The following is a 12,828-nucleotide window of genomic DNA, read 5'->3' as shown; positions in this document are numbered from 1 at the left end:
CAGATGTACGGTGCAGGAATGACACAGCATGTAACAGCGGCTCCTTGACCACTTCAGTCAATATTTAATTCGATTGTTGTTGACTGTTTTCTCTCAGTGGTGGATGAGCAGAACAGACACACCCAGGTGCAGAGAATGTCATCCTCCTCATCAATCAAAAGAGGCAGCAGTGAGGACCTCAAGGAGGCGGAGCCACGTGAGTAACAAACTCAGTTTATGAATATTAATACCGTAGATGATGCATAGCAATTTAAATCCTTAGTGTTTCTCAATTCATCTTTTCGCTGAAAAGTTTTTCCTCAGCTGTGGCTCTGAAATTTTATTCAAGTCATTGGCATTTTAATATATTGCAGCTGTTCCTAACAAAATAATTCCTTAACCTGTGGTTTATTAAATCACCAATCACAGTCCATGAATAAAACCCCCCAGTTAAAGGATCTTTGCTCATTTTGTGAATATGAAGGTCAGCTGTAGAAATTAATACTAAAGAGCATTTCCAATACATTACAGTCCAATACAGCATCAAATTAAATGTATAAATTAGGGGGATACAAAAAATAACAGTGTGTATGCGGAATGTCCTGGTGGGCACCATTGCTTCAGTTATGCTGAAATGGAAACTATATCATGCAACCCAGACACTGTCTAGAAAAGGTCGTCCCTCAGAACTGTCTGTGTGAGCAGGGAGACGGGAAAAAGAAAAAGGCTGAGGATCAGTTGAAGGAGCAACCGTTAATTAACATCAACTGTATCAACGTGCATAACACTGCATTAGCTCACACAAAGGGCACTAAAAAAGCACTTAAAAAAACATCCATAAAGAACTTGTTGTGTTTTATTTTTAATTCATGTTATATTTCAATTGACATTATAATAATATTTCCTTACATAAATCACTGCCACATGAAAATAATTTGAGTGTTTCTGAGTCCTTTGAAAAAAGAAAATTCACTTTCACTGTTGTTAGTTTTACTAATATTCTCTCTTGTCCGTGTTACTCAACTAAAACAATCAAGTAAATTTTCAAAGAAAATAACTTTACTTACTTGACAAGTATTTTTTCTGTCAATTGGAAATCGAATAGCATACTAATTAAGCATACTAAACTCAAATATGTAGAATATATGGGAGTAAATGTCTGTTTTATGTGTTTTTCCACAATGAAATCTGTTAGTGTTTAATGTTCTGTTATGTTGGAGTTTTGGGGGTTACGACTGCACTGAGGAGTAGGGCTTGTGATTCGGGTGAGGATGGGGCAAAAAACATTAAGTCTATATTTGTGCAGTATGTTGCTTTATTTAAAAAAGCAATAACTGCTCATGCCATTGTAGTGATAGATGCTTTACTTTCCTAGACTCATTGTTATATTTAGAAAGCTGTAGGCTACAAGAGACTTGTTTGAGATTATTTCTCCAATTGGTTTTACTCAATTCAGTTATGTTTCAGGTTAACAAAGTAGATTTTATAGATTTCAGAGTTTCATTCAGTTTTAAGAAATGTAGTTTCTCTTTTTTAGTAGAATCAAATTAAATGTTCACGTACCGTACTCATAAATATTTTAACTCGATGATTTAAAGAAATCAGTTTACTCAAATTAATAACTAGTGTTTTATGCTGTATAGGACAAATTTGAATTAAGACAAACATTTTCAGTCTTACTAAATTTAAGTGCACTAGTCATAATTATAATGAACGTTGAGTCATTTTCAAGGAGTACATCGTACACAAAATAATTGAAACTACAAAAAAAAAAAATTATAGCCTGAAGTTCTAAAACTTCAAATATCTAAAAGTAGATGATTTTAGTTCATTCAACCACTTACCCAAAAAAAAAAAGTAAATTCAAAAGCTCTTTTTTTTCAGAGTGGTTTGATACCCATTATTATTTATTATTATTGTGATAATTTTATTTTTCTCTTATGGCTGCATCTCTATCTATCTCTTTATTTCATTGACAGGTCAAAACACATTGAGTCCAACTACTACAGCCCCTATTTTGCTGGAGAAGTCAGAGAGCTTCAGCACTGTGCTTTTCTCTGAAGAGACTGTGTAAGACTGTGCAAACACACACATGCGCGCATTTAAGAGCTCTTATCTTTTTCCAGAGAAGTGCAGTAATGACATCTGAGGTTCCAGCAACTCTAAAACCCTGTTGACAATGTAATATCCCACAGTGTGTTTGCTATTGCACTCACTGACACACTAGTCCAACACAGTCTCAGACATAAATCTGTTTTCGTCCTCCTTCAGGGAACTAGGGTTACCATACGTAACCGAGACGTTCTTCATTCGACTCGTTTCACTGACTCTCAGAGATTATCTTTGGTTACTGCAAACTCTATGGCTTTGCTTCAAAACCTAGTGAACTGCATGCTTAGACAGAGTTTGTGCTTTGAACTTTCAAAAAATGCAGCACATTAAGTTTTTGACCACATTTGAAACTATGTAAACTGTCAGTTTTTATCAATTAAATGTGCCCTTGCTATATTTTAAATTTTTTATAAAAAAAATCCTACTGACCCCAAACTTTTTTGTAGTGTGAATATTATAATGCTTAATAGAATATTAGAAACTTGCTACAATGTCACAAAGGTTGCTACAAAATTGCTACAATGTCACAAAGGTGAATATTGTAGCAATTTCATCTATAAATAAATATAGATTTTCACTGTGTTTATTGTGAACGATGTGAGTATGATGAATACATCCACCTTTGCTGCTCATTTAGCACTCCATAAATGTTTCTGATTCATATTGTAAGTGACTCAACTTACACACACTCAACCTGCTTGTTCCACAGGCAGTGCACAGAAAAGTGTGTGATGAATAACTATTTTGGCATTGGGCTGGATGCCAAAATATCTCTAGAGTTCAACAACAAGAGAGACGAGCACCCAAAAAAGTGCAGGTAAGAGAGAAAAATCCTTGATAATTTCTGAATAGAGTTCACCTAATCTATATGAATGTGTCTTGCAGAGAAGTGGCATTACTAGTTACAGATGTGCTTTAAATGTTTGTTTTTAATTATTCAAGACATTTGATTTTCAGTAACCCTGTTTTTTTTGTTTTTTTTAATGCTGTTTATATAATGTTGACTGAAACTGTGAAATCTTCTATGTATTTAACAGTAGTCGCACTAAAAACATGATGTGGTACGGAGTGTTAGGGACCAAAGAACTGGTGCAAAAAACCTACAAGAACCTGGAACAAAGAGTCCAACTGGAGGTATGAGCACATGTCAGACAGACAGAGAGAAAGAGAATGAAAAATGCCGACATGTGGGCTGAATGCATTTCTCCCTTTCAGACATTTATTGGAAAGAGAAAGCACTTTTTTTGCCATTTACTTCACTTCACACAGTATGAATGATGCTCTGCCACTGTGTGTGTTTGTTGTCATGGTTTCAAACGTTGTTCTGAGAATCTGTACATCATGTAACCACTCTCTTTCTCTCTTTGTGTGCAGTGTGATGGAGTGCCCATGTCCTTGCCGAGTCTTCAGGGTCTTGCTGTTTTGAACATCCCCAGCTATGCAGGAGGCATTAATTTCTGGGGTGGCACCAAAGAGGACAATGTGAGTCCATCAATGAAACCGAATTTCAGTTCAGAGCTTATAACTTTACTTTTCATAGGGCCGTTCAGTTCAACAAAGTGAAAATCATCTCAATAGATGAACAGATGAATCTGTGCCGTGCATTTATCTTCAGTGCATCTCTTTAATGTTCTGAACTGTCTATAAACAGTGGCTCCTGGCCAGAGTTTCTTCCTGCAGATATGACTTTCAGAATGCATCAACCACATTTACAGCCACTCATCAATCCATCAATTCCCTTTCATCATCATTTCTCAAGAACAATTTGTCAGTGTGATAAAATGCATTGTAGAGTATAAACAAGAAGCATTTTGAAACAGGTGTGGAGAATAAATGATGGAAAACAGAAAAAGATGCAGTACTGATGCAAGAAGTATGCTAATATACAGTACACTGAAGACTAGTAAATAGATGTGACCCTGGACCACAAAATCAGTCATAAGGGTCAATTTTTCAAAATTGAGATTTATGCATCATATGAAAGCTGAATAAATAAGCTTTCCATTGATGTATGGTTTGTTAGGATAGGACAATATTTGGCCGAGATACAACTATTGAAAATCTGGAATCTGAGGGTGCAAAAAAATCAAAATATTGAGAAAATCGCCTTTAAAGTTGTCCAAATTTAGTTCTTAGCCATGCATATTACTAATAAAAAATTAACATTTTATCTTAGGAAATTTACAAAATATCTTCATGGAACATGATCTTTACTTAATATCCTAATGATTTTTGGCATAAAAGAAAAATCAATAATTTTGACCCATACAATGTATTTTTGGCTATTCCTACAAATATACCCCAGCGACTTAAGACTGGTTTTGTGGTCCAGGGTCACATATATTTTGTGCTCTTGCTCATGCAATATTTCTTAAATATACAGTGTAATAGATGCCAAAAAAGTATATTACAGAGGATAACCTAACTGGAGGGACTTTGCGTTATCGGATCTATCTATCTCATATCACTGTAACAGATTCTTTCCTGTAAAGTGTATTTGGAATATCATGATGTCATTTCCCGGCAAGAGTCAGAGTGTACATAAGACATCTGGTCCTTCTTGTGTTTTGTATGATTTTATCAAAGTTGCTTACCTTACAACATGCAGATTTAGGTTGATAGGAAATACTTTTTTTATAGAGTTGTGTAAATAAAGTATCAGATGTTGAGAATGTGGTTCAGCGGTGGAAATTATGAAATTTTGTCTTCTGTTGTATTTTTTTTGTGTAGAATTTTGGGGCTCCATCTTTTGATGATAAGAAGTTGGAGGTGGTGGCTGTGTTCGGCAGCATGCAGATGGCCATGTCTCGAGTCATCAACCTACAGCATCACCGCATCGCACAGGTCTGAACCCAAGCACACAATTCAGAATTTAAAAACCGTCTTGCTTTCAAGTCACGTGTTAGAATTTGAATTGAATTCAACCACACCCTAATTGGAATTCGATCGGAATGACAAGACTTGCAATTGCAGATCAAAGAAATGCAAGTCATGATAGCAGCAGTTGGTTTAATTGTATTTAATTTACTCATTTAAGAGATTAGGGTAAATGAGAGCTTTTGGGGAGAAGTGTTCTTCCACCATGGTAAAATGAAACTAAATTTATCAAATATGATGAAATATACAGTACTTAAATTAAATACAGTTTTTTAAATGTATTATTATTATTAATATCATCTAATGTTTTGTATGAGAACATGTTTATGGGTAATTTATGATAAATAATGTAATAATATGCATCATTTGGGTGAATTAAACATTATTTAAAACTATTCTTCTATCAGTCATATGAGTTGACATGTGCTTTGATCTCCTCAGTGTCGGCAGGTGAAGATCACTATCCTGGGTGATGAAGGTGTGCCAGTGCAGGTGGACGGTGAGGCCTGGATTCAGCCTCCTGGCATCGTCCAAATTGTCCACAAGAACCGAGCACCGATGCTCACCAGAGACCGGGTCAGTGTGTGCGCACGCTCATCTTCTTTAAACTGTCTCAACACCAGCATCGCCTGATCATTTTCACTCGTATGGGATTCTGATAAGCTGCTGTCCCCACTGGACTAACCTAGACCTCCTTTGTCAACCAGTTACACCAGACAAACAAGCTCTATCAGCTTAGTTTTGCAGACGAACTGCAGAGTCAAGTAAAGTCACCTTTATTTATGTACAGTTATATACGATACAGATTTTCAATTTTCAAAGCAGCTTAACAGTAATAGACAGGGGGAAAAAATAAATATGAGACAAATTCAAATTATTCTGTAAAACACTACAATGATGTCAGTTCAGTTCAATAACTGTAAAAATCATCAGTTAGGAAATTAGTTCTTTGTGCAGCTCTACAAAGGCAATAGTGACGCTATTCAGCTCGAGTCAGTTCAATGTTGATACAATTCAGTTCAATAACAGTGTTGATGTTGTAAAATTCATCAATTATTAAACAAAGATGATTAAGAAATACAGCAGCTCTACAGAAGACAGTAGTGTCATCTTCCAGCTGAAATCAGTTTAAGTTTTGTTTGTATCCAAAAGTGTTAGTGCAATCAATTCAATAATGCAGTATTACTGAATATTTTTTTGAGTGTTTTTTTAAGCCAAAGGTGACAGTGGCAGGGAACCCAAGCTCCATCAGGTGACAGAAATGGAGGAAAAACCCTTTCCTCTGACCAAATGAATGAACACAGTGTAATTTATGATTCCAAGCCGCATCAGTCAGCTCCGTCTGCTTGAAGATTGGGATATATCACACTGGCATCACCAACCCCAAAATCTATCATTCAAAAGATATCTCTTATGCTTCCCAAGGCTGCATTTATTTGATAAAAATAGAGCAAAAACGATAATATTGTGAAATATTATTACAAATTAAAACAACTATTTTAAATTGTTTCTATTTTAGTTTTCTAATTTAATATATTATTCCTGTGATGGCAAAGCTAAATTTTTCAAAGCTGAATTTTCACTCTTCTGTGTCACATGATCCTTCAGAAATCATTCTAATGTGCTGATTTAGTGCTCAACGAACATTTCATATTATTATTATCAATGTCTGAAGCATTATATCCCCTTGTTCCCAGCCCCCTAAACATTTCTGACCTCAAACTTTAGTGTAGATGTGCATTCTGTCATCATTGTGTGTTGATGTGACACTAGGCGTTCGAGAGCACGCTGAAATCATGGGAAGACAAGCGGAAAGGTGACAGCCGCCCAGCCCGGCCCCGACTGAATTCCCAGCAGTCCATGGAGTATCTGAGTGAAGAGGAATGTGCGCAGGTCCAGCAGCTTGGTTTAGTGGCCGACACACTCATCAACAGGTGTGTCTGTGTGTGCCTGTATGAAGAGTCTATGACATCCACACAAATGTAGTTTGTAACCCAACAGGAATGTCACACCTCAGTGAATATCAATGCATACATTTGTGGGAAGCTATTTCATAACTATTTGAGGACTATTGAAGAAATGAACTGTGTCTGTTTTACCTGAAACCACACCCATTACTGTAACTTCTAATCCTCAGAAATGTGACACTTCCTTGTATTAATTCACAAGTAATTTTACTGTCATAATTACATTTAAAATCATTTATTAAAGGCTTATGTGGAGGATAAACATGTAATATGCTGCAGCTGAATGCGTTGTGATGATGTTTTGTAGGATCCGGGAGGTGGCTAACACTCATAAGGTGGTGGAGCAGGAATTAGCTCATTCTGTCAATGCCAGTGCTGCGGTCCTGAGTGAAGCCTTCCCCTCCAAACCCTCCAGCCCTGAGGTGACCAGAACACTTTTGTTGTTGGACTGTTAAGTTTAGAGAATGTTTAACAATCAAATTAACACAGTTAACGGATTTTTGACATTCCAGCTGCTTTATTCTGTTTGTACGGCAATAAAAATGTATGAATATAATATATATAAATATATACACACTACTGTTAAAAGGTTTGGAGTCACTAGGATTTTTAAAGAAATTAATACTTTTATTCAGCAAGGATGCATAAGTTGATCAAAAGCGGCAGCAAAGACTTTTGAAAGACAATATAAAGACATTGCTACAAAAAATATATATATTTCAAATAAAAGTTGTTCTTCTGAATTTTCTATCAAAAAATCCTGAAAAAAAATGTATCACAGTTTCCACAAAAATGTTATGCAGTAACTGTTTTCAAAATTAATAAGAAGAAGAAATGATTCTTGAACAGCTTATTAGAATGATTTCTGAAGGATCATGTGTCGCTGAAGACTGAAGTAATGGAGGTTGACAATTCAGCTTTGCCATCACTAGAATACTTAAAATATATTAAAATATTGATAAACAGCTATTGTAAATTGTAATCATATTTGACAATATTACTGCTTTTACTGTATTTTTGTCAAATAAATGCGGCCTTGGTCAGTATAAGTGACTTCTTTTAAAAAACATAAAAAAATCTTACCGACTTACCAATTTTTGAACGGTATGATATTATATACATCCCCAATGTGAGACACCACTGGTGAATATGATTGTAGGAGTCCGTCCCACTTTTGCTTTAATGACGGCATCACTTATTGTAAGCAACATGAATTCCACAAATTTGTGTAGATCCTGATGTGGAAGCAAGGAAGCTATTATAAAGTAGTTAATGTCACAAATATTCTTTAAAAAACCTGAAACATTCAGCTTATTTTGCAAGTTTAAACTGAATTTAATAACTGTGTGAACCCCACTGTATATATTCATAGCTCATAGCAGCGAGGGATGTGATGAGGATCAGCTCAGTCCAGCTCTGCTTTAAAGGTTAACAAATGCACCTTTCAGTCTCCAGTAGGAATAATAGCAGGTCCTTTCTTCCTGCTGGGACTTTCAGCATGTTCTTATTGAGCTGCTCATGCTGTTCTCCACAGGACCTCCATTGACCAGCCAATTGAAGAAAACCTGAAGGAACTGAACAACACTGTGTGTTAATCACTGAACAGCAAGAGTCTGTCAGGAAGTCAAACTAAACTTGAGCTGTGACCGTGTGTGTGTGTGTGTGTTTTCTCTGCAGAGTTTGAGTCGCAGTACAGCTGTAGACATTGTCAACAGCAGTAAAGTCCTCCAGCAAGAGACCAAGATGCTGCTCGAGGGAAAACTGCTGGTGAGCGGCATCACTGTCTCTCTCTCTTTATCTTTCTCTTGCCTGTTCTTGTACAGAAGTAATGCAGTCTGAAATATGATAAAGGCATTTTTTGTATGTGTGTGTAGCAGTTGGAGCCTTCTCAAAAAGAGGAGCTTCTTTCCACAGTGGACAGTCTCAGCACTGAGTTACACAAGCTGGAGGACATTCACTGGATCTGTCCCAGCATGCACTGCTCTGAGGAGGTTTGTCCTACCCAACATTCATGTCTCCAGTGCTTAACTTTGAGTGTGACCCTTTGGACTTGCATTTTAGCTAGCATTACTTTATCTATAGAGCACAACAATTGGATTCCAAAAGTAAAAAGTACATTCGTTTTCTCCAAATAGATTGTTTTTTTCAATAGGGTGTGATTTTGAACTTTAAAAAAAAATACTCCTGGTGAGTATTACTAGTCAATGGTTACACTACAACTGAAAAGTTTTTTTTTATGTTTTTGAAAGAAATCACTAAGGCTGAGTTTAATCAACAAATACAGTACAATAGTGATATTGTGAAATATTATTACAATTTATAATAACTATTTTCTATTTTAATATATTTTAACGTGTAGTGTATTCTTGTGATGGCAAAGCAAAATTTTCAACAGCCATTACTCCAATCTTCAGTGTCACATGATCCTTCAGAAATCATTCTAATATACTGATTTGCTGCTCAACAAACATTATAAATACTAATTTTTATAAATGTTTAAAACCGTTGTTCTGCCTAATTAGTTTGTGGAAATAATTTTTTTTTCTAGAAGTTGATGATAAGTTCAAAAGAACAGCATTTATTAGAAATAGAAATATTTTGTAATATTGTAATTTGTCTTTACTGTTCCTGTTGATCGGTTTAACGCATCTTTGCTAAATAAAAGTATTCATTTCTTTCAAAAAACACTTTAGATTTTTAAACCAAATTTTTGAATGGTAGTGTATAAACTTTTAAATGGCATCATCATATATGGTATCATTTTTTTGTTCTGAATCAATTAATATAATTTTGCAACTCATCTCTAGCTAGTTTGCATCATGGCATAAAACTGATCATGTGATAAGAACAACATACATCACACATGCATTACTGGATTCCAGTTTATTACATTGCATATCACCCCGTCTTTCTTCCTGTCTACCTGTTGTTCGTTTAATACCAGGACCCGTCCCGTGTGCCTGGTAAAAGCAGTATGAAGCTGAAAATCATGCCCAAGGGGAAGAAGGAGAGAGAGCGGTTACATAAACAGCGGTCCAGTGGCTCTCTATCAGGTAAAAGACACATTCACTTGCAGAAACATAGTATTAACCAGCCTCATAATCTCACCGTCATGCTGGATTATTCACAGTAAGACTGTCATATGCAGCAGCAGTGTAGTGCAGGATGTGGCGCAGCCATGTCATACGAAGCAAGTGCCAGTTGCTTGGCCTGATTGTAAACTAATTATTTCTAATCATCTCCTTGTACAATTGTCAAAAGTTTGGACACATTATGATTTTTAATTGTTTTTAATGAAGTCTCTTATGCTCACAATTAATTGTACTTAAACTCACAACCCTATTCTGAACACATTTGTTTGCACTGCTCAGGATCTTGGGATATCAAAGGCGGGATGAGTGATGTTGATTCCGCGGGCAACTGAAGAGCTGAAGTGGTTTGTTGCAGCTCTGTCACGAGGACACACTCTGCCACGGGACACTGTTTTACGGCCAGTGAGGGAGGACGTGAGACGCGCTGTGAGACACATGCCCCACCCCAGTGTTTGTGAGCGGCCCGGCACTGCATTACTGTGCTTCTGGTCCGTTTCTACTCTGCCTGCGGATGGTGTCACAGGAAATGCTCATCATCAGAGAGCAGGAAGTGGATCATCCATCATCTCTCTGTTTTTAGCAAGGCAACTCCTGTGCATCACCTAATCCGTTCTGTTTTTTAATCTTATTTTATGATCTTGCTACTTTTTTTCTCTTTATATTAATATTCAAGCCGTCAGACTCAAACTATAAAACTTTATTCGCTCACCAAAGAAAAAAACAAAACATTTCTTTGGCCCCGTCCTGTCGCCGCCTGAACAACAAGAAAGGAACAAATTAAATCAAACAAAACAATTGTATTAAAATGAAGACAATTAAACAAGTGCAAAAAAAAGGAATATCCTGATGAATGAATGTATGGTGGTCCTGTATTATTCGTCAAACTGGCTGAATAGTTAACCTGCATCTAGTCTCTGTATCTCTATCAAAAGACCATCTAGTTTCTGCATGCCTTTCATGCCCTTATGCAGGAAAAAAGGTCTATTTTTTCTTTTTACTCTCGGATCGTCAGCCAAGTCGTGATGGTGTATCACTAGTGTGTCAATTGAGCCGTCGTTCTAGAAGCTTCAGTGCCGTAACTCTTGTGCCAAGTGAGTAAATGGAGCGCAGTGGTTTAAAGTGAGCTGTTTCTTTACTATTTTCTGCAGGGAAATGTCGTGAAAGAAAGTGATGCTGTATGTCGTACATTTCAACGTATTTTATCTCGCCTTGCACTTTAATATAGAAAACAAATGTTTAAAAATGCAAACTTAAAAGGGTGTGTGTTTCTTGTCATAGGAATACTGGTATCCATTCGTGGAAAACCTATGATGAGATATGTTACATATAAGACAGTATATAATCCAACTTATGAATGTTATTAAACTTGCCCCTTTTCAGGGGTCAGTCTGGACATGGGAACCCTGAGGGAAAGCAAAACTTGAACTTGCCTAATGTGTGGATCACAAACAGTATTTATCAACAGACTCCAATGGTACAGTGTAACACGTTTCCATTAAAAGAAATAGTATTCACAATACTGGACAATTTAATTGTTTTCTTGATAGTTGTGAGCCAAAGTCTAACAGTATTGCTCTGTAAAAAGACAAAGACATTACAAATATGGTCTTGATATGAAAGTTTGATGGACAGTCTAGGTGCTGATTGTGCCTCTAAAACTTGGACTGTATTTTTTTATTATTTTGCATGTCTTTGTTTTAAACTTCCTCATCTGTGATGAATTGTTGCTGTGTGCTGTTTATTTTTGAGTGACATAGCAAGCATTACTTTGACCATCTCCGCGTACCAGCACATCGATTATGACTGTGGTAATCAGGTACAAGCGGAAGGCAATGATTTTATGAATAGAACATTTATTTTTGAATTTTTTCTTTGAACAGAGAAAAAGAACCAAAACAGAAGAGATTGAATTTTTATTTGCTGGTACCAATTCTCTTCATTGTCAAGACTACTGTTTACTTTTAAGATGTATTATTTATCCTTTTTATTTAAAACATTTTTGCCATATGGGTTGCAGTCAAGCTTCCATGGCCTTGGACTCTGACTGACTGCAATCACCTACTTCAGGATTGTTGCTGTTGACTTGACGCAAAAATAAAGTGTGGCCATTACTGTTTGACTTGTTGCACTTTATTATCATGGTTTCACATAAGAGAGCTCGGTTTGCTTTCTGTCCATTTCAAATCAGAGTTCATTCATTGCTTTGTCAGTGTTGAAAACCTACATTATTTTCAGCGACCGGTGAAAAGTTTGGGGTTAGTATGATTTTATTTAACTTTTATTCAGCAAAAGTGTCCGTAAAGGCTTTTAAATTGGAATTGTTAAAAAAAAAAAAATTTTTTTTGTTTTTACACAAGGATCATGATACAAGTCTGGAGTAATGGCTGCTGATAATTCAGCTTTCCAATCATAGGAATAAACTACATTTTAAAATACAATCAGAACAGAACACTCTTTCAAAAATATAAAAAAAGATTTACCTACCCCAAACTTTTGAAGAGATATATTTTCAAACACATATTTTAAAAATTTCTATGAAACGGTGTGCAAAACTGAAAGATGAGTTTTAAAGCGTGAGCTGAGGCGGCGGGGTCGAGAATGGCGGTCCCGGCGAAGGAGCGGTGAAGACGGTGAAAGCCGATCCGGCGATCCACAGCGCAAAGTTGTTGTATTTCCTCAGCGACCAGCACGGATCAGCTCTAGGCATGACGAAGCAGATATTGTCCTCTTTGGAAGGCCAAACAAAGTAGTTACGCTTTCACAACGAAGCACACAGTGCCTTCACGACATGGCGGCCGCAA

At 36.4% G+C, this 12,828-nt stretch overlaps 1 protein-coding gene across 3 annotated transcripts in view; it reads left to right on the top strand.

Moving 5' to 3' along the window:
* Positions 1-12,138, top strand: part of LOC107753941 (diacylglycerol kinase delta-like) — a 72,553-nt gene extending 60,415 nt beyond the window's left edge. For 2 of the 3 annotated variants that reach the window (XM_016570224.1, XM_016570226.1), the window contains 13 exons: positions 98-196; positions 1,959-2,049; positions 2,801-2,908; positions 3,129-3,225; positions 3,466-3,573; positions 4,822-4,935; positions 5,410-5,544; positions 6,742-6,902; positions 7,243-7,357; positions 8,613-8,702; positions 8,810-8,926; positions 9,880-9,988; positions 10,307-12,138. In XM_016570224.1, the coding sequence (XP_016425710.1) occupies positions 98-196; positions 1,959-2,049; positions 2,801-2,908; positions 3,129-3,225; positions 3,466-3,573; positions 4,822-4,935; positions 5,410-5,544; positions 6,742-6,902; positions 7,243-7,357; positions 8,613-8,702; positions 8,810-8,926; positions 9,880-9,988; positions 10,307-10,359 (1,397 nt within the window). In that variant the 3' untranslated portion in view covers positions 10,360-12,138. The remainder of the gene's footprint in view (positions 1-97; positions 197-1,958; positions 2,050-2,800; positions 2,909-3,128; positions 3,226-3,465; positions 3,574-4,821; positions 4,936-5,409; positions 5,545-6,741; positions 6,903-7,242; positions 7,358-8,612; positions 8,703-8,809; positions 8,927-9,879; positions 9,989-10,306) is intronic. The other variant, XM_016570225.1, reaches the window with a different exon arrangement.
* Positions 12,139-12,828: the final 690 nt, after the last annotated feature.

The sequence above is a fragment of the Sinocyclocheilus rhinocerous genome, unplaced genomic scaffold (assembly GCF_001515625.1).
Source record: "Sinocyclocheilus rhinocerous isolate Xijiao unplaced genomic scaffold, SAMN03320098_v1.1 scaffold831, whole genome shotgun sequence".
NCBI lineage: Eukaryota > Metazoa > Chordata > Actinopteri > Cypriniformes > Cyprinidae > Sinocyclocheilus > Sinocyclocheilus rhinocerous.
Note: the sequence above shows the minus strand (reverse complement) of the source record. Positions and strands in the feature narration are given on the sequence as shown.